This window comes from Xiphias gladius, chromosome 15 (genome assembly GCF_016859285.1).
Source record: "Xiphias gladius isolate SHS-SW01 ecotype Sanya breed wild chromosome 15, ASM1685928v1, whole genome shotgun sequence".
Classification (NCBI taxonomy): Eukaryota; Metazoa; Chordata; class Actinopteri; order Istiophoriformes; family Xiphiidae; genus Xiphias; species Xiphias gladius.
The window spans coordinates 16,118,231-16,143,467 of NC_053414.1; the positions used below are offsets into that span (position 1 = coordinate 16,118,231).

Consider the following 25,237-nt stretch of genomic DNA (forward strand, 5'->3'; position numbering starts at 1 on the left):
CTGCCTTCAGGGAAACTCAAATTCCTGAGAGTTTTGTTTTTTTGTAGGCTCTTCTGACTGCTTTTGTCCAATCGCAATACGACTTATGTGGAAACATTCAACAAAGCCACTGAAGATGCAGAGGCTTTGTTGAAATAACACCTCTAAATAATGAAGTTGGAAGACAGAGTCGGCAGGAATCCATAGACCTCCTCTGATGCCTCATGAGTTACACATGGGATTTATATTCATCAGTGAATGTTGATGCGTAACATACTGACCTTTGTTGTAAAAATCTAAAACAAATAGGTATGCTATTATAATCAAAGCTTAATATGATGTCTTGTACATCATAATGTATTGATAATGTATTGATTGGATTTAGTTTTTTTTTCTGCTTACTGCACATTGTATGAAGGTAATGGATTGATAAAAACTCTTAATGTAAATTTTTTTTTGTAAGCATCCTCACTTTACAGCATGTTCCTTAAACTTTTGCACAGGACTACAGGCTATACACTGTACAAAGCATTAAAATCAACCGAAACCCACCCAAACTGAAATTATTATTATAATTCTTCTTCTGCTTCTTCCTCTTCTCATTATTATTATTATTATTATTATTATTATTATTATTATTATTATTATTATTATTATTATTATTATTATTATTATTATTATAAGTGGTAATAGTAGTAGTAGTGTTTCTATCATTGTTTTCCATCAAAACTGAAGTCCGTCTCAGATTTAGAAAGTTACCATGTATCCTGAAAGCAGCACATTGGTACACTGACTTAGTATTGGGGACAAACGTGTAAAATTTGGCGCCGTTTGCTGGCGTAAAGATGCAACTGTTAACTGTGAAGAATTTTGGATGAATATTCCTAGTTGCTAACCGGCTTGTCTCTCAATGGCAGAAAATTAGACTATAAAAAAGACCGTGAAAGCTTTACTGACCAAAATTAATTCTGTTCAGAAGGAAGTGCAAGTTTGCTAACTGTGCCACCCTGCGGCTGCCATATTTAACCCACAGAGGTGAGTGATGATGAGATTAAGATTCATAGACTGGTTTAGCTCAGGTTATGAGATTTCTTTTTGCAACAGCTGGTGGCCGTGAGCGCTTCCATGTACGAATGTTTTCCTTGGGGAGTCTAAAATTTGAAACGTTGAAGTCTCAACGCGCTTCTCCTGCTCCATACTGTGTTAGCAGTTCTATCAAGTCTCACGTTGGGACATAAGTGGCTGTGTGATAGGTTTCAGTGGCACCACGCAGTTTCTGACACGCAGTTACCCTACATTTCTGCATAAATAAGTTGGCTAGAAAATGTGCTCTAAGTCACCGAACCACATGTTAAAAATTATACTACATCTAAAAGACCAGGTGGTTGCTTGTCTTCCCAACGTTGATACACTTAATTTTTCTGTCGTCCTCGTCAGTCTGTGTCAGGTTATTACAACCCGTTTCTTCCATCGAATGCTAATTTACTGATTAATTGCAGGCAGTCCCATGTAGCCCCGCTGCTGGGGGACCACAGGACCTCAACTTGTTCAGAGGCACTTGAGTGGGGATGCATGCTGACACAGAGACTGCGGCAGCCCCTCCAGCCGAAGGACCGTCTCCTCAATCACTGTTCAGTCTAATTGCATGTGGTAGGAGCATCACAGAGGCACACATACTTAAAAGTCTGAGCAAAGGCTGAGGGTAGTTATTTAGATTCTTATGTTAATCCTGTTTCTGTGTTGCATCTCTATATTTCTGAAGAACTACCCCCTTGTGCATCATTACGTCTACCTCAGGAACAGCGGTTTTTGCCCTAATAGCTTTGATCTGTGTTCTTTGCACCTTTTTAATAATTTGCAATTCATGGCTCATAATTAGATTCAGATGTTTGAAGTAGCATCTTTTCAAGGAGATATCACCTCAGCCTGCTGTTTTTCAAGAGGTTCCTTCTCCTCATAGTGAAGGTTTCGTGACCTGTTCACTTCCTGAGTGGGCTGGAAAGTCAAACAGCTTCCAGCAGAAGAGGTGACTCGCATCTTATTTTCCTCTGGCTCTTATTGCACTATAAATGTTTCTACTACATTGCGTAGAAGACCGGAAAAGAAGGTAAATATTTATATAGGCAATCTTATCCACTTTTCACTCTGTGAGGTGCAGTTGTGCAGTCCCTGACTAATGCATACATTTCTGCAGACCTAGACCTTATACATAATAATTTTTTAAAACATTGTATTTCAGATGGACACACATGCACATATTCATCATACCTGATAAAAGCTCCTATTAGATCAGTATAGGTTAAAAGCAAGACTAAGAGTAACGAAATAAAGATCTTGCAGGACCAGAACATATGATGAGCAGTTGATTAGGAATGTAAGTATGTGAAAGAACAAGCACAGATGTTGGGAGGTTACATTTGGAACCAAAATTGAAACGAACATAGAACGCAGACATACTGTTAAGAGGTCCCTCTCAACAAATGAGGAAACAGCTCCTGGCCTTGCATCTCCTGACTCTTGGTCTCAAGTATTTCCTGCTGATGCTGCTGTGGCAACGGTGTCCAAGGACAACACATTTTCCCAGACCTCTACTGGAAGAGTCAATGCCAGCACAGCATATGTTCAGCAGAATTCTGGGTGGGGGGTGGGGGTCGGTGGATGTAGTACGTCACTATCCTGGCCCTCACCGGGTCTGGTCCAAAAGCAAGAATCATTCCTCATAAACAAAAAGACAGTAGGAAAAATATTATGCATCTGTGTCCTCAGATGCTTCCAAGTTTTAAGCAGTTAGGAAATGTCAAGCTTTGGAGGATGTGATAAATTTCAAAAGGCAAATATTTTGGAGTCTCTGTATAACATCTACTTTTTTTTTGTTTTGCTTTGTTTTTGTGTTTGTTTGTTTTTTTTGTTTTTTTAGTAGAAGTGGATGGAAGGGGTTAAATTAATCACTTTTCAGTTTCACAGTAGGTTGTGAATCACTCAGCCTTTGTTAAAACAAAGATGAGCTGCTGAAATTAAATACCGACAGTTGTTTTCTCATTCATGTGGCATTGCTCAAGAAAAAAAGTGTAGTTTTGTGTTGGCTAAATAACCATCACAAATCTGAGTTTTTATATTGATAAAAACTTCAATGTTAAAAAAAGTGCGCATTCCTGCACACATTTTAAGGCTACAGAAGTGTGAGAATGTGCTCAGGTGCAGGCGGTGATAGGGTTATGGGCCATGTGTTCAAGCCACAGTACACAAATGGAATCCAGCTGTTGCTGCCATCTAGCTGTGCCCTGATACATATAGAACTGTCTGTTTGAGATGCAGGTAGATTGTGTGAGCAGAACTGCATTTACTTACATAGTGTATTCCTGACTTTAAATCATAACCTCTTTTAAGAAGTGGTATCGGTTTTGTCCTTATTGGGGTGTAATTCCTGCTGAAACAGGATGTAACATTCTAAACTGTAAAACCAGTGGGATGTCTTTTAAGGAGAGACAGGCTGTTTGTCAAGTCAAAACAATTTTAATTATAAAACCCAAAATCCCGTTACAAAATTTTTTCAATTTGTACAGCCATGACACCCTCAATTCTTAAATCCTTGAATTGGATAAAGAAGAACTTCCCTTAAAAAATAATTTTTAATGGGGAAAAAAATTAGAGAAATACCTGGAAGAGCAACAGAGGAGAGGGATTCATCTTCCAGGAGGGACAGGCATGCAGTATATGTGTGTTCAGAGTAGACAGAAATGACAATATTTAAATTTAAATATGAAGAAGCTGAACGACTATATAAGGTGGATAGATTATAACTATACAATAGCGTGAAAGAGTTTGGGTAATTATGGCCATTGTCAAAATATCTGTTACTGTGACTAGCTAAGCAGGTAAATAGATGAACTGATTTCCAAAAGGCATTGAGTTAAAGATGACACATTTCTTTAATATTTTAAGCAAGATTACTTTTTTAATATCCATCTTTAACAGTTTCAAAATAACTAAAAAGCAAAAGGGCCCGAAACAAAAGTTTGGGCACCCTGCATGGTCAGTACTTAGTAACACCCCCTTTGGCAAGTATCACAGCTTGTAAACACTTTTTGCAGCAGCCAAGAGTTTTTACACTCTAGTTTGGGGGATTTTCGCCCATTATTCCTTGCAAATGGCTTCAAGTTCTGTGAGAGTCTTGGGCCGTCTTGCACACACTGCTCTTTTGAAGTCTCTCCACAGATTTTCGATAATGTTTAGGTCGAAGAACTGTGAGGGCCATTGCAAAACCCTCATTTTTTGCCTCTTTAGGTAGACCGTTGTGGATTTTGAGGTGTGTTTAGGATCATTATCCTGTTTTAGAAGCCTTCCTCTTTTCATCCTCAGCTTTTTTACAGACAATGTGATGTTTGCTCCAAGAATTTGCTGGTATTTAATTGAACCCATTCTTCCCTCTACCAGTGAAATGTTCCTCGTGCCACTGGCTGCAACACAAGACCAAAGCAAGAGAGATGTTCTTTTCATGAAACTCTGCACCCTTTTTTCTCCAAACATACCTGTGCTCATTGCAGCCAAAGAGTACATGTGAAGTCTTTAACTTCATCAGTCCATAGGGCTTGTTTTCAAAATGCATCACACTTGTTTAGATGTTCCTCGGCAAACCTGTGATGCTGAATTTTGTGGTGAGGGCAACAGGAAACGTTTTCTTCTGATGACTCTTCCATGAAGGATATACTTGTGCAGATGTCGTTGCACAGTAGAACAGTCCACCACCACTCCAGAGTCTGATCAATATTTAATGTAGGTCTTTTGCAGTCAAACAGGTTTTGATTTGCCTTTCTAGCAATCCTACGAGCAGTTTTCTCCAGACCTCAACTTGACCTCCGCCGTTGCTGTTAACTGCCATTTCTTAATTACATTACAAACTGAGGAAACGGCTACCTGAAAACCCTTTGCTATCTTCTTATAAGCTTCTCCAGCTGGTGGGCATCAATTATTTTCATTTTCAGAGTGCTAGGCAGCTGCTCAGAGGAGCCCATGGCTGCTGATTGTTGGGACAAGGTTTTAGGAATCCGAGTATTTATAAAGCTTTGAAATTTGCACTATTTGGCCTTTACTGATGATGAATGTGAACAGGCCAAAGCCCTAACAAGCTAATTAAGGTCTAAGACATTGGTAAAAGTTATCTGAAAGCTCAAATCTCTTGGGGTGTCCAAACTTTGCATGGTGTTCCTTTCATTTTTTTCACTCTAAAGTTGTACAAAGCAATAATAATACACTAATCTTGTTTAAAATGATTAAAAGAAGGTTTCATCTTTAACTTTATGCCTTTTGGAGATAAGTTCATCTTCCACTCACGTAACTATTCACATTAACACAAATTTTGACTAGGGGTGCCTATAATTTTTCGTGCCACTGTATATGCTGAATATGGATTTGGGAAGACAAAGTCAAACAACTTCCAGGTGCCACCAAAGCTGGTAGGACCTGGGCCACATGACTTTCTCTCAACTACAAAGACCTGATAGGAAAATGGGGGTAGGCAAAGAGGTGAGAGTTCTTTAAAATTTGTGATTGCTTTCTTGGTTGGAGTTTTTGTTTATTCCAGCTTGTCCAGATCGACGTCACCATTAAGGATTCACCGTTCTTCAGGAGGTGAATTTTCTTGGAAATTGTAGTCTCCATATCGTGGCGACATCGAGGTCTTGTTTGGAATAGGCTGTTTACATTACTGTGTACATTAGTAGCGTATTTTCTAAATAGCATGTTATTATTTACTTATTTAGGTACACTGATTCAGGTTTCTTAAAAGCAGGATAAGGGCTTATCCAAATATTTATAAATGGCATATCAAGTTTACAAGCAGCAACACAAAAATTGGATATTCCAGTCACCTCAGTATTAACAGGATATTGGTGTGTGTGGTATAGCATGCTGTGAATATACAAGTTAAGGGCAAAATAATTTGGAGCCTTAGCAGATAATGAAGTTCATCCCCAGTGAACAGTAGTGGTAGTTTTGTATAAACATTAATATATTTTCGGATGTGAAGGTATACTGTATCATCCCTGATAGTTTGACCAAATTATATCTAATACAAATGCAGGGACTGTGAGTGATGTTTGTCTCCAGTAAGAGCAGCGAGTTCTAAAGTGGCAATGTGACATAGCTGGTCATTCAGGCCTTTTAAGCATGTAAGACTTGTTAAAAAAAACAAAAAATAAAGAACAGATGGTAGACAGTGAACACTAATGGGACTTTCTCAGTGTATGAGACAGTATTTTCCACTGTCATCATAAAAATATAAGGTCCAGATGACACAAGTCTGTATCATCTGATTTCACAAACCAAACAATATGTTTCAGTATTCTACAACAGACACACAAACACACACACACACACACACACACACACACACAAATATAATGTCCTCCCTTGTATCACTCACAGACATACAAACACAGGCCCTCTCAGAAGAAGATTAGATAGATTGTTTTAGCCTGTTATGGTCTGTATCCTCAATAACTTGTACTTCCTGTTCCCACGGTAATAGTCACACTATAACCCATGATCAGGGGCCAAAGACCCCCTCAGTTACTCCCACGACGACTTCTTGCATTTAGACCCACACAAGCAAAGCATGTTCAGATTAACAGATGATTAAGGACAACTTTTTAATTAAGACAGCAATATAGCCCTCAACTGGCTTTTTACATGCACTTAAGTTGCATCATCTACATTGGGATGTTTCATTCAAGAATATTGCGATTGCTCAAGTTCCCACCCAGGCCTCAAACACGGTTATTGAAACCGGCATGACTCTGGCTTTTCGGAAAGGAGTTGTTAACCACAGTGCATAGCGAGTGACAAGAAAGGATTGCAGGGATCTCGGTTTGGTTTGTTGACATTATTTTTAGAATTTCTGATGAGATTATGGCATTTTGTTTCGTTGTTCTTTTCAGTGTAAATGAACCCAAAATTCGTTTTTGTAACTTCACATAACTACTAGGCAAGTACAGTAGAAAATAGTTATTTAAAGTAGCCTTAAAAAGGGTGCAACAAAATTTTCTCAAAGCAGTCTTTGTATATGCAAGGGCTCAAAATGACTCAGTTATGGGAGGGACAGTTTTTTTTTTTTTCTCTCTCTCTCTCTCTACAAGCGTCACCTACATTTTCCTACATGGGCAAACACTCTGTGTTCTTCAATGCCCATGATTTAGACTGGCTTATTTTTCCAATAATAAACTATATCAGTGAGGAATGTGAGGCTGTTTCCTTTGGGCCCTCACTGCTCCACTTAAGAAGCTTGAACAGTGGGGGATTATAGGGTGAATCATGAATAGGTCTTTCTTAACCATGTATTTGACCACTGTAGACATGTGACCAATGATGCTGCATGCCTATGAGAATGCTCATGCTCGTCCTCTCTGATGTGGGGCTTTGACATAGTCTGGCCTGTAATGATGACTCTTAAGGGCAAATAAATATCCACATACTAAGAAATAACTACATACATAGGCATTTACATTGGTTCCAGAATAGACTGTAGTGCATGCCCATTCACACAAATTACCATAAAAAAGAGAATGTTTCTGTTCATATCATCTCAGAGTCTTTAATAAAGTCATAGTCTAAAGCATGAGGCTTTGAATAAGTGGAAAGTTATTCTAAGAGTGAATCAGTTTTAGCCATTCTAGCGGCATGACTCCAGGGAAAGCAATGTGGGTCTGTCTGTCGGTAGATAGGACCACTACTTTGGCCCAGACTAAATATCTCAACAGCTATGGATGGATTGCCATGACATTTTATACAGACATTCAGGATACCTAGATAATGTATCCAAATGACTTTGGTGATCCCCCGAGTTTTCCAATAGCACCACTATGAGGTTGATATTTGTGATTTTGAGTGAAATTTCTCAACTAGAATTACATTAACTTAGCTTGGTTGGAGAATATAACCATTTTACCTGCTAAACATCAGCAAGTTACTAGTTTCATTGTGAGCATTTTAGAATGTCTGCATTTAGCTCAAAGCACCGCACTGTGCCTAATATTGCCACTAGTGTGCCTGTTAACTCTTACTCTTGTTCAAGCTACATTTTGTTTTAATCCTCCAATTTTAATGCTTCAGCACTCTTGTAGCTCACACAAAACCACACTTACAGAGACATTGCTGATGGGCATCTAGTTTCATATATGTTGATTGAACATGTGTTTGCACAACGTCACTGATGGATCAGATAGTGACATAGACCAGTTGCCCTGTGGTCGTTCAGGATGGTCTGATTGGCAGGGGGGGAGGCCTGGTCTTTTAAATTATAGGCCTGTGTTCGATGTCCACAGGAGGTAATGAGTGGATAGCCTGAGTCATGCTCAGTTGGCCTCTGCACTTCAATCATCAGCCATATGAAACTACTGTGACTGAAAAGATCTGCATTTCATTACACTGCACTCAGCATAACCATAGAGCACATCATGTGACATGCTGCAGAAGAGTCTTGTTGAACTTGGATCCCTCCCCTTTGAGTATGACCATCTGTGTCCCTGGAGAGCAAACACTGACAGCAGTGCACAGTTTCCCAGCAAGGCCCCTAAGAAAAGACTCATCTACAGAGCGTCACCTCACATCTGGATGACCCAGAGGTTAGAGGCCAGGGTTACAGCGGTAGTTGGAGGGGGCTTCATTCCAGTTTTCTCTTGTGCTTGAATCGTCCCCATTGCTTTCACATATTGCTCTTTTTGTGCAGCTGAACTTGTTGACAAAAAAGTGTCTTGATAAATTTGGTCGCAGCTTGAGTTTGTTTGAAAGTAGTCAACATAACCATATGGAGTACTTGGGTGACACAAAGAGAATAGAGGAAGAGGTGTAATTGCCAGAGTGTTATTAATTTATGAAGTGCATTTTGTCTACGTTTTGGTTGGCCTGGCTTTGCAATTGGAAATCAGTGGAATTATTGTGCTTGTTTTAGAGCCCAGTCTCACTAGAAGTTTAAAGCAAAAGTTTGCTGATTAACATTTGTCTTGAATGGGCTTGGTGACATCAAGCATAAATATCTCTGGCTATGCCTTTTGTTTCTACTAAGTGCCTCTGACAAATGACTATATTAGGAAATGAATTGCTGGCATTTGGGTCCTTAAATGCTTTTCTTCCCTTTGGTCTCATTTAAAACAAAGATATCAGGTTTAAAGCACTTTTAAAGATGTCCCTAATTGTCATAAAACGATTTTTTTTCAGTGGTCATATTTATATCTTTCACATATTCTTAAAGAATATTTGGGAAAATGCATTCTTAAAGCATATCTGCAAAGATATCTTGTGTTGTATTTTTTCGTTTGTGCCAATGTGTTCGGTTAAGAATGCTTGTAGAGTTACAAGATGACAAATTAAAAAAAAAAAAAAAAAAAGCATGCCTCAGATATAACTGCAAAAACATAAGAGCAATCTCTCTTGGCCCACAGCCAAAAGTCTTACGACACAGCCTGTCTGTTGCTAATCAAAACCAACTGGTGGGAGCCTTGCTCAGCCTAGTGAAGTAGAAGGAAGAAAGCAGGCAAAGTCCACTGAGAAGAGGAAAGACAAGTTTTGAGAGGAGAAGTCGAGAGGAAGTTTAAAAAATAGCGAGGAGAGAAACCACACTGGAGAAGGGTGGGGTAAATAAATGTGTATAGTGTGTTGGATGAATTGTGAGACGGGGGATGGGGCTCCTAGGATGTGACTCAGACTCCCTGTCAAAACCAGCGGGGAGGGGACCTGATGAGAAAAGGGATAGAACGGAGGAGAGCAGGGGTGGAGTGGGGGAAAGAAAACCCGGCCCCTCTTACACCACCCCGACTCTTTGGCATTCAGCGTCAGCAAAAACCCTAATGTGATCAAGATGGAAGTTGTCTATGGACTTTTCACTGCTCCCCGGCTTTCTGCCTGTCTTTGGGGGCTTCATTGCCTATCCGACAGTTTTACAACGAAGATACTGTCTGGAGTCCAGAAAATGGCTTGCAGAAACCAAGACTAAGGACTGCTTACAAGATAAAGCGAATGTCAAGACACTTGGAAAGAGATGGGTTCATATTACCCAAACATGGACGGATTGCTTTTGGTGGATGAATGAAAAGGCAACTTGCAAAACATCCTTGTATAACTGTACTCATAGCAAATCCTTGATCTTCAACCTATTTGTTGGATTATCACTTGGTGTTTAATAGCTAAATATACATCTGCTGGATTATACAGTAAAGAACTTGTCAACACTGGAGAATCGACAAGAAGTAACAGTTGTTACTCCAGCATGAAGTATCTGAAAGGTTTTTTGGCAAGTTGAAGTAATAACTGCTTTGGGACATTTTTGTGACCTCCCTTGCTTAACTAATAACCAGGTGGAGGTTCATGTCAGACGGTGCAGATGGCAGTTGGTACCATCCAGCTCTACTTCTGAGGACACAAAAGGTGAAAAAGCAGAGGAGAAAAAAAAAACTCTTTCAAATTTTAATATTACCTATGCTCTTAAAGACACTCTTAAGAAGCAACTTCATAATGTTCAAAATACTTTTCGAAAAATCTGTTTCTTTGCCACTGATTATAGTTACATATGAACAGAAATTCTGATATTGTATTGAAAGTATGTGAAACAGGTTTGTAGTTTCCAGTTACTTAGTGTAGAATACAGTAGGCGTATCCACTTATGTCTTATATCGTGATTTTTTTTTTTTTTAATACAGTGGATGTTCAGCTTGAACTGAGGGCATCCTGCTGAGTCCTTGAGTTCCTTCACTTATGTACATTCTTACCCAGAACAACTGGGGGAAAAAAAACAAAAACAGTATTGATCTTGGTTCTACTCATATGATCGAACCAACAGTAGGTATTACGTAGGTATTATGATAATTTTGGATAGCAGAGCACCAGCTGTTCAGGAACACTGTTTTAGTGTTTTCAGTTTTAGTGTCTTTTAGTTACATCTTTCTCATTTGTGGGTGCATGGGTAGGTGCAGAATGATAGTTAACCAACACCCTGAATTTTTCAGACCAGTTTCGCAGAGTTAAAATTAATGTGTATTTAAGGTATACAAGGTTTGCAGTGTAAATTTAAGCCACTGGTGAGGTAACAGGTCACATTGTAAAGATAAACAAGGGACATCTACAGTTATGTAGGTGGTTATCTCGATGTTTTAGAGTCCAGGCTGCATTGCTGTGCTTTATTACTGGAAGTTTCTTCACATAACCACATCAAGTTCATCCAGTGTTGCTGGCATGCTGTAAAGTGCAATTTGGGACAGCTCTGTGTGAAAATATCAGTTTCCCGTGTTAAATTAGCATAACAGGGTTCCTGTCATCTTATACAGACCCAGCTGAGTTTATACTTTCCAAGGAACTGTGAATGCAATATAATTAAGCCCCTCTTGAACTTCCACTCACTGCTCCCTAGCTGTTTACTTTAAAAATGAAATATTATTTACTATATTGTCATCTGCACATTCACCCACTGTAAACTCATAACTTGGAAACACTGGCTGTTTCTTATCCTCATTTCTCATCTCGATTGCAGCAGATCTGGTTCTCCATCTTCGCCTGGCGTCAAAAGCAGCTCTATGGGATAGCATTGGCTGGCCACCATGCCGGTAGCCATACGGAAAAGAAGTTGGGAGGAGCACGTGACTCACCCTTCAGGATTACAGTACAGCTATGATGATCTGGATCTGGTCTGCTGTCATGGAGTTGACAGCGAGGGGCCTTGGATGGGAGCAGGGGCTTCCACAACAGGTCGACGGACAAGGTGTGCCTCTATGCCAGAGGGGTGCCATCAACTGCCCTCAGAGGACATCTCTCAGACACTTGAAATGACAGCTTCTGTTGCAAATGACGATACTGAATCAGAACAGTTGAAGCTAATGGAAAACAATGAAAAAGTTCTGCTGGATTTGCAGGAGTCATTTCATGACTTGGTGGATGTTGACATTCCCCAAAGGAACTGTGTATCAGATCATCTCCAAACTGCAAGCAAGGGGAATTCTGGAAAGTTTCACTGTAACTCAAACAGTGGGATGTCTACTGCAAATATTTCTTCTGCAGCTGATAGCAGCAGTCACAGTGGGAAAACTATCAGCGGAAAAGGTGAAGTTCGCACAGAGAGTCGCCAGAGTCTCGACATCTGCGATGACGATAATGTCTTTAAAATGCCACATATCTCGCGTGAAGAGCAACAATGCATCTCTATCTCCTCAGACAATGGGCTTTCACTGTCTGAATCTGCTGGTGAGCAGCCTGGCAGACTTCCAAATCATCAGGAAACAAAGGAGAGCCATACAGAGGGTTACAGGAGACCTCCTGAAATCTCTGAGGCCACACTAAAGCGGTCCTCTGCTGCTGAACTGGAACCTCAAACTGACCTCCCAGATGTTGAGGAAGAGAAGATTTCCACCTCTGAGAATGCCGGTGCAAATGTAAACTTACCTGTTGGTGTGCTTCACAGTTCAGTTGATATAATGGAGGGTGGTGATATGATGTCACCGGTTAACAAAACTGTGGAACCAGTTGTGACTTTAGTGGTAGACAGAGAAAGGGACCGAGGAGTAACTGAAAGCTGGAGCGCTAATTCTGCTGACAAGCTGGATAAATCAAATGACCTAGAAACTTTAAATGAAAATACAGGACTTAAACATCACTCAAGAGACATTCGAGGAGGAGAGCAAGATCGTCATGACCGCACTAGGATATTGGATCCGGCTCATGGTTGTGAAATATCTAACCAGACTTTGCTTGAACAGCCTAATATTGAAATGACAGGGATGAACGGGCCTCAGGGAGGGGAAAGTGCACAAGCACGAAGCAGCGAGAAAACAGCAGAAGTCAGGTATTGGCCAATCACATCATCTGATATTTGTTTCAAAGGTCATTATTGCTCTATGACAGTTAACAGCAATGTGTCCTCTGAACAAGTGGATACCGGATATTCAGAAAAAGACCCCACACAGACAAACATTACTCAGTGTGCAGACCAGTATGTGGAAACAACAACCTCCGTAAGTAAACCAACAGAAGACATGGACGTAAGCTTGGTGTCCAAAGACTTGTTTTTTTGTGATGATCAAACCCCTGCTCAGCAGTTGGAAAATAATTGTTCAAAACTGGACACTATCCTTGAAGTCAGCTACGTTGAGCCAGAAGACATCCCAGTACTGGATCCTCAAAAGAAAATTGCCTTGTATGTCACCCAAAATCCAGATGTTCAGCACTCTCATACGGATGATAAAAGTGCAGCTACTGAGCAGCACGCCCAGAACCTGCCATCATGCTCTGCAGAGGTCAACCATGAGCTCTTACTGGAGGGAATCCATGGAAACCAAGCCTCGGGTTGTTACTTCAGTGAGTCACCTGCCTCTGAGGTGGCAGATGGTCAGAGGGAACACCACAGGCCAGGAGCCACCGTCTCTAGAATGGAGGAAACAGTTGAGGCTGCACACATAGTTACTTACAACGACAGACACCTTGCCAGTCCAGTTTTAGATGGAACAAATGAGCATGGAGATCTGAAAGAAGACAGTGTGGTCAAAGTGCGCATGAGAAAGGTAAGGCTTAATATGATATGGATGTAGAAGGGATGCAGTGTGTATTAGTTGTGATTAGTGTTGCATTTGTTTCTGTGTAGTAATTGTGGTTCTGGCAGTTCAGCACATAGAATAAAGTTCTTTCTTAAAATGAACTGACGCATACTGGGCAGAAATGGCCTACAAATAATTTTTGTCCCAGATTCTGGCAAGCGTCTAGGAAAACAATGACTTCACTCTCAAATGCTTACAGATCTGTGAGTGGGGGGATCTGTGAAATGTTTGTACTCTTTCTCAACCACTCATTGCAAAACAAGGTCCTATAAGGGCATGAGGACTATGAATGTAGAGGGGGTTGGAAGCTCAAGTAATCTCGGGGGAGAAAGACTGAAGCAGCTTTCCCTAGCAAATATTGTATGTTGTACTATTTACAGAGTGCTATCCAGTAAGCTTGTTAGGTAAAAGGCCAAAAACCTAATATGCAGTTCATGAATTTGAGCTCATAGGAACAAAACAAAGTCCAGAGAACTGACATAATATTTATTCACTATTAGTAGTTGCAGCGTTTACCCCCTTTTGGAATGACGACAAGAAATCCATTATGTACAACGCAGCATGCATTAAGCAGGCATGTTGTTTAGACAAGTATCATATTGTGGAAAGTTAAATTCTTGTAATATGTTCTAGTTGAAGATCATCACCCCCTTGTAAACAAGAGTTTAATATGAAAGCCCTATGCTTTTTCAAAGTTGTATCTTTGTACAGTTTTGATGTCCTAGTTCTAAAAATTGACATTGACTTTACGAACCCCTGTTTTGCATTCTTAGTGTTATAAAAACATTTAACAAAAGCTATATAACACTAAATGTACAGTATTTGTCGACAATTATAACTTCTCCTAAGAAGATACATGGTATATTATTACAACTTTCTGTTGTCATTCATTATCTGTTTATAAACCAGCCTCTATATATGGATGAGTTTATGTGTTATAAGTGTGTTATAAATCATTTATTAGAAACATTAAAATTAGTATTCCTACATATAAAACAATTAACTCAAAAAATGCCTGGCTGTGCACATAGGTTTAGTTCTGTTAATCATTAGTCACTGGGATTTTTTCGATTGTATATCAGTTTAAAATAAACAAGACAATCTGTTATTTTTTTTAGGTTTTTGCATTCCTGTGATATGATATCATAAACAGTGTACTACACTGAAGCGTTCAATAAAAACGGTTAATAGTGGCGAAACATTTTGATGCCCATGGTTTTTATAATTTGACAATATGCTGCATAGCGATGATTTATGGTAGTGTTTAGCCATGTTCATTTGTAGAAAGTGTTTTGATCTCGCTCCAATGTATTTTCAGTGTGTTAAATCCATACAGATAACGTATGATGTCATGTTGTTGCTAATGCAGACTAATACAACCCTCTAAAACTACAATAAAACAAATGTCTTTAAACCTTGAATAGAAAGCCTAGAATCAGCTATGATGCTGTTTGAGTAATATATGCAACCAGTCACAGTATTTACATGATGCATTATACACTGACACTCTGGTTCTCTCTATGTTCCTGAAAATTGCATGAGTTGTATAATCCTAGAGATTTTAATTTAATATCATTACATTATTTCAACATAAATTATGTGTTTGCATAGAGACTCCGGAGGTCCTCTTAGTCATTACCAATGTTGATGTCACTCAATCAGCTGCCAAAAATGAGAGAGCACAGTCCAGTGTAGGGACATGGAAAACGAGTGCTGCACTTTATTACCGCTGGCTCCAATTTCAGTCTTAGGATGACTTTAAACCTTTGAATTAAATGCCCCAAAAAACTGGCTCCTGGAACTTGAAAAGAGGAGTTCAGCCATAAAAGTGGAAGGCGCCAAGGCAATACATCTAGCATATGGTAATGGCTTGTCTTCTCTTTGACAGCACCACAGGGTTTTCACCACAGGGTGTATTTACATTCTGTATGAAGCCAGTTAACTAACAAAATGTGCTTTAGGCAAGATCATGAAGACAGAAAAGAAATCAGTCAGTAAAAATTACCATTATTAAATCGCCAATGGAGGTAACATACAATATTTAGTATAAAGAAAAGGGAGAAGAAGCTCTTGAATATCATGAAGAAAAATAACCAAACTGATGTTATTATCTTTTAGTTGACAATGGCAACAACAATCTGGAATTATCCATGACAAGACATTGTACTAACTAATGAAGATGTTCCCAGTAGACCATGTTATTGTTGCCGATTCAATTTGTAAAATGAACCCATCTGGTTTGCATAATGGCTTGAGATTAACATGATATTGGGCTTTGTTACTGTGTTTATTTGTTTTAGCAACAAGGCCTTATCCTGACCTCAGGGCCAAGCTGGCTCAACAGTCGTTTATCTAACAGTAGACAATTTGGCAACATCACCGTCTCAGTGCTTTCTCTCTTTTTTTTTCCTGTGTTTCTGGCTTATTTATTAATTAAAGGCTTGACTTTTGGTCACTCTTTATGAATGAAATACCCACATTAAACAGAGTGTATGTGCAGTATTTTGATGCATACTTGTCTGCGCACTATTTTTAGCACAGGAGAGAAAGAGACCCTCAGTTTAATGGACAGGTCTGAGAAATGGGATGTAGGCCACCGAGTGTAAGAGGGGGTTTGAAAAAGAGAGCAAGGGAAGGGGAAGGAGGGGTCTAACAGTTGAAACAGTGTGGGAACTGTCTTCCATCTCAAAAAACAGGAAGTCAAGAGGAATGTAACAGAAACCTCAAAAGATGGGAAAGAGAGAAAAGAAACCTTCTGAAAACACCCAAACCACTAGAATGCCCCCTAAAAAACTTTGCCTTTCTGAGCCGCCTGACATTGCACTGCACTTGTTTTTTACTCTGCCGTTTTGTGGTTGTTATTGCCATCTCGTGCCAGATGCTTTTGTTCATTCAGTGAGGTCTCGTAAAGATGTCATTGTTTTAGCACGATACAATGTTTCATTGTGAAACTTTGCTAAGGAGACAGAACGTAACGATGTGCTCTGTCGCTAGCTAGGAATGCCAATAAATGCATCAATGTGAGACACATTTCCATGACACACATGGCCCTTGATTTCTGTTTGCTCTCTTAGCAAACCCAGTAGGAACTGCTTTAGACAGGCTAATTGGGCACTAACTGGAAAATAAATGTAAGCGCAAGTCATCCAACGTTATTAGGAATGAAGATGGGAGCCAGTTGCTGGGCTGAGGCTGTAGCCTGTTTATCATGATGCAGATTATATCTAGGTCCCATAAACCTTTCAACAGCACACACATTAGCATTAGTCACAACTCAGCTCACAGTAATGCTGTCATCAATACACACCCATTGTAAACTTAAGTCAAACAAGATCAAGCCACGTTAGTCACATCACAGGACATGTTTATGATAAGTTTGAAGTATTTAATTCATCCTACATAACCTGATGAGACTTCTCTCTAATGTACCACATTTAGGAACAGATGCAGAACATGAAAACAAGGCTCACAACCACATGTTAACACACTGTACCTCTGAAGAACTCTGTATCTTTGCACAAACATATAGTCACAGTGGCTGTGTCCCACGAGCTCACCCTCATAAAGTGTTTAACAGACCTATTTAGATCATACTGTAAAAAGTTTTTTCGGGGACTAATGATTTAGATTTAGTGATGTAATTTCTTGGGGGTCCTCTCGGGAGAGAAGCCCAGACAGAGAGCCACACCCGGAGCCAGGATAAAAGATATGCAAAAGGAAATGAAAACATTTTATGTATTTAGAAATGGAGAGAGGGATTTTAAAAAATTTTAATCTTGTAACAAAGGCTTACAGTTATTCTTCTTCAAAAAAAACAGGATTGAGGTATAGCAGAGGACAGAGTGGTATTTGGAGTGTGAAGGTGGGCTGGACTGTATCTCATTTAGCTTGTTTTACTGGAGACCACCACCGGAGGTCAGTGTGAGACTTGTTTTTTGCAGCGTTTGAATGGAAAGTTTAAAATTGCATATTAGAAGACTAATGGGAAAATATTTGAAGTCTTGGAGTCATGTGATTAAAAAAAATTAACCAGAGATGTTACAAAAGATATGCACAGTGTGTGTTAAAAAAGCAAAGGAAAAAAGCAGGACTATTTGAGGAGCAGAAAGGAGAAGGATACAGTAAGAGCAGAGGATGAAAGTGTCAGGAGACATATGCTGCAAGTAGGAAACAAGCTGATGAATCTATAAAATGTACGACTTGCCAGCCAGTGTTCTTTTATTTTGTCACTGATTGAATGATAGAGGACAAAAAGGTGGTCAGCTATCTCTGATGTTTCTTTCAAATGTAGCCTGTACTGGAATAGCTGCAAATAGATGCAATCTTAATCACTGATTTATCTAGTTTAAAAAGAACATCAACATGAAGAGAAGAACTTCAAATGACCTTTGTTCAGATGAAGTAGGAAGCTGGGAAAATGTTTCTGGTATATTCAGGTTATATCGGTTTTGACAGTTTGGAGTAAGCTGTCCCTATACTGAATGCTTAAGTAGGAAGTAAAACAAATGCATCCTGTGAATAAAAAAAACATCTGATATACATCTCAATTTATCTATAATAATTTGTCCTGTTACATTTATGAGCTCAGTGCAATGGTAATATTTTTTGTCCTCCTATTGATCTCTTTATTCAGCGTGAGCATGTTCGATTGGACTCAATGGTGTTGCTGCTGATGAAGCTGGACCAGTTGGACCAGGAAATTGAGAATGCCCTCAGTGCCACTTCCTCTATGGACAGCACCCCCACCCTCCATCAACGACAACTCCTGGTACACACCTGCATGTTACCAGTAGTTTTTACTGCAAACCAGAACTTAACTTGTACTTATAGCTGCATGTTTTTCATGTATTGCATCTCATGGATTCAGATAGAAACTTCAAGTATTCATTCATTCCTTCATTTTTTCCCTTACCTCTCATAAACTTGTATGTCCCCTATTTTTCACTAAAATCCATAGTTATAGTTATAGACAGTGAGGGAGAGTCATTCATCTGCCTCCTTGTACCAATTCTGTTTTGCCTCTACAAAACAATGTTCTTAATCATCTTTAAAGAAATACTGAAACATTAGAGGAAAAAATTACTTTTACAGTGATGTGAATCTTATATTGCCATCTTCCTCTTTTACACATGCAGGACTTGGATTTAGGATCTGTACCAGCAGCATCACAAAACCCTCCACATCCACATGTTCCTGCTGCCTCCATCTCAGGACCTGCGCCTGCCCTTGGAGCAAAACCTAAGAGTGGGGTAAGCCAGGAACTTTGAATCATATCAGATTACATCAGCACCATAATCAGCAAGACATGAGATGAGACATTAACATTGGTAGAATCTAAGCCCTTGGCCCTTGGGTGAGAGACTTTTGAGCTTGAAACAGTCAGTAACTTGCTTTTCATACCAAAATATCTAGTGCCTGAGACCAGTTAAGACACCCCTCACATACATAAACGCATACACAATCTACCACACTACCATTCCTCACCTTCAGTCTTTACTTCCTTTGTGGCTTCCTCTCCTTCACGTTTCAATTTTTAACGTTTTTGTGAACTGAAATGGTCAGGTTTGTGTTTCTACATCTTAAAAGCATAGTTGTTATTTCTACAGTATTTAAAGTTTTTTAAAACTATGCCAGAAAGTTATAACTATAATTATAAACTAGACCTCCAAATCAATTTGGATGATTTTAAGACCTTGAAACGTTGATTGTACATAGATGTGGCTGTTTATAGTGGTTTTTGTTTTTTCCTGTCCATCCAAGATAGAACAATTAAAATAGTTTTCATGGTTTTCAGATGTGCATTGAGCTACTATTTAACAGCTTTTTATGTACCCTATATAATACATTCTTCTCTTGGGAGGTAGTTGTACTAAAGTTTAAATAAAAACAGCAAACACGCACGCACGCACACACACATTTCTTACCAACTGTAGGAATGTCCCCCAGCACTTAGGGCTTAGCCAAGCAGACGTTAAAACTATAATTAGCTGATTCCAAAGATCCAGACCCCTTTGCCCCAACAAAGGGGTCAGAAGGGGGGTCTGGGAGGTGAAAAGCCAGGGCAAGGGGGAGCGGGGGGGGATACGCTTCAAGTGAGACGTGTGTCTTCAAACCCTTTGCTTGCTCACTTAATGACTTTGTCAGCCTTGCTTTGCCGTTTCCTTCAGAACGAAGGCAAAGTGAACAAGGCCGGTAGCCAGCGCACTGAGCACTCAAGCAAACTTTTACAGGTCATTGTTTGAATGGAAATGTAAAAAAAAAATGATGTTGAGACACTTTATCTCATGATAAAGTGATGCCTAATAGCATAACACTAAATGTCAGACAGGATGTTTCTGTTGCAAAACAGTCCTTTTATCTAGCTAGAACAAAACACTGCAAAAACCTGTGGAAAAATCAGAATTCTTTGACAAAAAGGACAGCTCACATTCCTAAATAATTGCAATTGCAATTTCTTCTTGACATTGCTTTGTCTTGTTGCACATCACAACTTTTCTGCTATCACACAAAAGAGGAATATTTCTTGGTCAATTTAAGAGGCACTGATCAACATACTCTATGATGTGTGATGTATTATGTCTGTAGCCAACTGTTTCCACAACCTCCATTCTTGCAGTAACCCAAGGTAACTCACTAAGCTTGGGTAAACACTGCTTTCACTGCGGCTAATAGGAGGCTTTTTACAGTGGAGGCCCCGTGGGGTGATTGATTGAGGCCAAACAGATGATGACTTCATGAAGGGGATTCTCAGTGGGTAATAGTTGTAGGGGTCTGTTGAATCCTTTCAGACTTAAAGTTTTGTGACGCCCACTTAATCTTTTTAGCTAGACAATACAAATCCTTTAAATGATGTAAACACAAGGCAGATGTGAAGAAGAAGAACCGGGTTGAGGTTAAACCTTTAATTCAACCAGACATCACAGTTGTGTTTTACACGATGATAAGTTGATATTAAAAATACAAGCCACAAAATATAATAGATTATTCAAGCTCACAGTAATGACTATCATTTGTTATTATTTAAAATTCTACTTAGTTCTAAATAGCAGGGAGGCTAGTGTGTAGTGTAAGCATTTTACCATAAAATTGTCCCAGAGGGGAATGCCTTTTGACGCGTTTGGAATCTCACATTATAATGTGACATAATCTTGTACTTTCTCGTAGTATTAGTCATTATGTTGTACTCCTTAATGCTTATCTCTTTGATTATTGTAGATTATGGGTTGACGGAATTATCTGCTTACAGTACAACAAATACACCAATACAAACCTCAAAAATTGCTAACAAGTTCAATCAAAAACTTCTCTGAAACACTGACGACAAAGTCTGAACATTACAAGTTTCAGAATAGCAGGATTTTACTGAAGGGCTTTTGGATTATATTATATTGGAAGTTGTCTTTTACTTTGGCCACCCCATACACATCCAAAAATTCAAGTCACACACAAAACAAACCTCATACTGTGTGTGTACAAAAATGTTTAAACAGCCATAATCCCAGCAAATTAAAAAAAAAAAAACCCAAATCACAGATTCAGTGGTACATAGCATTTTCAGTGGCATTTTCATGTGTTCCCTTGAACATTTCTTGACATCAGTTCTAACAAGAAGGTATTTGCTTCATAACAACTATTTTAATGTTACATCAACACAGAAATTACTATAGTGCAGACTCCTGTAATGAATGAAAAGTTTGTGGAAGGTCAGTCACAAGTTCAATTCTGAAGTCTGTGGAAGTAAATTATATGTACAGTCACTTTATTACATCAGTTGATCCTTTAGTTCATTTAGTCTTCCTTGTTCCATTGAAATTCCAGTAATTCTGTCCAAGACCCCCGAGATATCTGAAAATTCTGTAAAAAAAAAAAAAAGGGAAAAAAAAAGGCATGGACATGGAGAGAATGAAAATGTGCAATTGATACTGGTATTCATCCACTGAAGCCTTGCCAAGCCAAGGTAGCATTTTGCATGGCTTCAAAAAAAAACAGCCAGGCCAACAGTAAATATGAGGACTTGGTGGGGCCTGAAGTCCCTGTCACCACTTGTAATGTTGGCCGGGGAAAGGAAAGATAGTTCGGGATTGTGGAAGTGAAACATGAGCCGTTACCGGCCTATATACAGTGGCCTAGGAAAGTAATCAGACCCTTTCACTTTTTGCACATTTTATTGTAGATTTAATTTTAAATGGATATAATTCTAGCAGATTCTAGAACTCTCACATTTACGAAAGTATTCAGACCCTTTCCTGAGGGCATCCTGTTTGCTTGTATTATACTTTAGATATGCTTAAACTTTGACTGGAGTGCACCTATGGCAAATTTAATTGATTGGACATAGTTTTCATATACAGTAATTCACACTGCATGTCAGGACAAAAACCTAGCCAGCCAAACTGAGTAACTGGGCAAGAAGGGCCTTGGTTAGGCAGGTTACCAAGAACCCAATGGTCAATCCAACAGAGCTTCAGAAGTCCTTTGCAGAGATTGGAGAACCTGCCGGAAGATGACTATAACTCCACCAGTCAGGCTTTTATGGTAGAGTGGCTAGACAGAGGCCACTTTGAGTATAAGGCACAGGACAGCCTGCTTTAAGTTTACCAGACATTATTTATAGGAGTGTGAGAGCATGGGGGAAAAGATTCTCTGGTCTGATGAGACAAAAATTGAACTCTTTGGGCAGAACTTCAAGTACTATGTTTGGCAAAGGCCGGGCTCGTCACCTGGATAATACCATGCTATCAGGGTGCTTCTCTACAACAGGGACAGGTAGAATGGTCAGAATTGAGGGAAGGATGAATGCAGCCAAATGCAGAGAGGTCCTTGAAGAAAACCTGCTCCAGACAGGAAGAATGGGATAAACTGCCCAAATCTAAGCTTGTAGAGACTGACCCAAGAAGACCTGAAGCTGTAATTTTTCTTTGTAAAAGCTGTCAAAAGGGCTTTTACAAACTACTGAATTAAGGGTCTGAATATTTTTGTAAATTAGAGATTTCGTTTTTTAAATTTCTAAAAACATGTTTTCACTTTGTCATTATGGGTTATTAGACCAAACATTTATGGGTCATTGATGGGCAAAAATACATTTATCCATTTAAAATTAAATCTACATTACAATAAAGTGTAACTAGGGCTTTATGAAATTTGGATGGCGGCTAGATGAGTATCTAGGCATTAAAACAGCTGTTAACCTCCAAAACATATCGGTGTAGAAAGTCAGGGGGAAAGAAATGTGACTGTCTCATGTCATGTCTTGTGGATGATTGTAGAAGACTAGCTTGCTTGTGTGTGTGTGTGTGTGTGTGTGTGTGTGTGTGTGTGTGTGTGTGTGTGTGTGTGTGTGTGTGTGTGTGTGTGTGTGTGTGTGTGTGTGTTTAGATGTTTGTGTGTGTGTGTGTGTGTGTGTGTGCATATTTTGATATCGGTTGTTTGTAGAGCCCGTGTGAATTGTGAAGTGTTTATCATTGTGCATTTGCATTCTTTCCATCCTATGTTAGATTATGCAAGAGGTAACTGTTATTACTGTCCCCCAACACGTCCTGGCATTTAACATAACACTTGTGTGTGATTGTCCCAAGCATATACTCATGCTGTCTTTTATGTAACCATGATAAATGTTGGTATGTGGCTGTGTACACTGGTGATGAGAGGACATTCACTTGGCATGTGTAGTATCATTCACTAACTGCTGTGGATAAGACTTTGGGTTTAAGTGAATAGATCCTTGGCTCCTTGCTAGCTTAGCTGGTGGCTATTGTTAGCCTTCAGCAGGTGGCTGTTATTCTTGCATCGAATGTGGGGCCAACATCTAGCGGATGTTGTGCCACAGCAGGTGTTTTTTTCTCATGGTGGAACTGCTATTCTTTGCCCAGGGTGTTTTTGTTGGCAAGTTTCTTTTACTTGCTTAGAGTAGCAGGTGGCTTACAATGTTGTTTGACTTACATTGTTGTGTTACAACAGGTGGGTTTTATTTGGTTTATAGACTTATGTGTATCAACTGACTTGGCTGTATATTATATTTAGGGCTGTAACTCAGTCATTTTCATTATTGCTTAATCTGCTGATTATTTTCTCAATTAGCTGAGTAATTGTTTGGTCTTTAAAATTTCAAAAAACAGAACAGCTAAAGGTGACATCTTCAAATGTTCTGTTTTGTAGTAGAAAATATTAACACTTGTGAAACTCAAACCACTTAATGTTGGCATTTTTTGCAAGAAAAAATGACCGAAGCAATTAAATGATTATCAAAATATTTGATGATTTAACTTTCTGTCAGGTGACTAATTATTAAATAATTGATTAATTGTTTCAGCTCTAAATACATTCTTTCACTTAAATATTAACATCTTTGGTGTCATTATTTTAAATCTTGCATAGTACTAGCTTCAGTGATTTTGTAATAAATTTTTAAAGAATTTGTATTATGGCTTGTCACTGCAGTATTAGCAGTCATTAATTAGGCTTTGTAAGTGTAATCTGTAGAGACAAACTTAAGTTAAGCATGGTGCAAGAGCCATTTATTATATGACTATTTTTAGAGCTCTGCGGCTGCAGAGGATGTGCCAAGCCACAGAGGCGGGTGGAGGCTGCTGACCCCTGACCACCTTCCTCTGAATGTTACAGTCGGAAACAACATATCAGTCACCTTCAGCGCATAGTGTTCCCACCTGCAAGACATATACTCAGAATGCCCTAAAGACCTTGGCTACTGAACGAGGCACAGAGCTTGGCTGTCTGTTAAATTTAGCACAGGGGTGTTTTACATGTCATGCATATGGTGAGAGGGACGGTGCTACCATATACCAGCCCTCGTCCTCTCCGTCTTTGGTAAACATTCCATAACAGGGCAACCTTTAACCCTTTGTTTGGACTGTATTCTGTCTCCAAAGCAACAGTGCTCCAAACACAACTTCTCTTCTCCTTTGGTGGTTTTGTCGCTGTTTAACACTGAATTTTGAAATGAATCTCTGGAGTTTCCATGTCTAGATTTGGAAGATGATTGATTGAGAGATCTGTTTATTTTAAAAAGACGGAAAGACTTTATTCCCTGTCACTTGGTTATGTATGTACATAGCTCTTTATCTGTCTATGGTTTGTGGACAATAGAAGTGCTGTGGTTTGCGTGCTAAGGTCGCTAGCAGATCTCTGCTCTGTCCTTCCTCTGTGTTCCGGTTTGGCAGCCTCGCAGTCCCCAAACATCCTTCATCCAAACCACACCTTCTCAATGTCCCACTTGGATAAAATACTCAATATTTGCTACTTTCACTGCCCTTCATTTATTTCTGCATTTGCTCCCACTCTCTCTCATTCCCATCCTTGGTCAACAGTAAACACCATGTGCAGGAGGCATAAATAGGTTTGCCTACATTCCACGCACATATTTGGCTTAAAGACTGTAGTAGGCCAAAATGAGTCAGCGAGCTTTGAAACCAACCGCCATTCAGTCTGACAAGGGGTGCCAGTAGTGGCTCTGGTCATGGCCACGCCAGCCGCTTGCTTTGTGTGTTGTCATTGTCCCCAAGGTCACCTCTTTGCTGAGCACAGCTGTAACAAGGGGACAAACACAGACCCACTGTGATTTAAAAAAAAAAAAAAAAAAAGAAAAAAAGAGGGCACAAAAAAAGGAAAGTCTTGTGTTTGGAGCAGGATGTGGAAAATGAACTCCTCCTCCACCCCCACAAGGAAATCTTGTT

At 39.4% G+C, this 25,237-nt stretch overlaps 1 protein-coding gene across 3 annotated transcripts in view; it reads left to right on the forward strand.

The window, feature by feature from the left end:
* Window positions 1-9,743: 9,743 nt before the first annotated feature.
* Window positions 9,744-25,237, forward strand: part of dlc1 (DLC1 Rho GTPase activating protein) — an 84,973-nt gene continuing 69,479 nt past the window's right edge. The window contains exons 1-4 of one of the 3 annotated variants that reach the window (XM_040144864.1): window positions 9,744-10,395; window positions 11,495-13,514; window positions 18,181-18,315; window positions 18,683-18,796. In XM_040144864.1, the coding sequence (XP_040000798.1) occupies window positions 11,562-13,514; window positions 18,181-18,315; window positions 18,683-18,796 (2,202 nt within the window). In that variant the 5' untranslated portion in view covers window positions 9,744-10,395; window positions 11,495-11,561. The remainder of the gene's footprint in view (window positions 10,396-11,494; window positions 13,515-18,180; window positions 18,316-18,682; window positions 18,797-25,237) is intronic. The other 2 variants (XM_040144861.1, XM_040144862.1) reach the window with 2 other exon arrangements.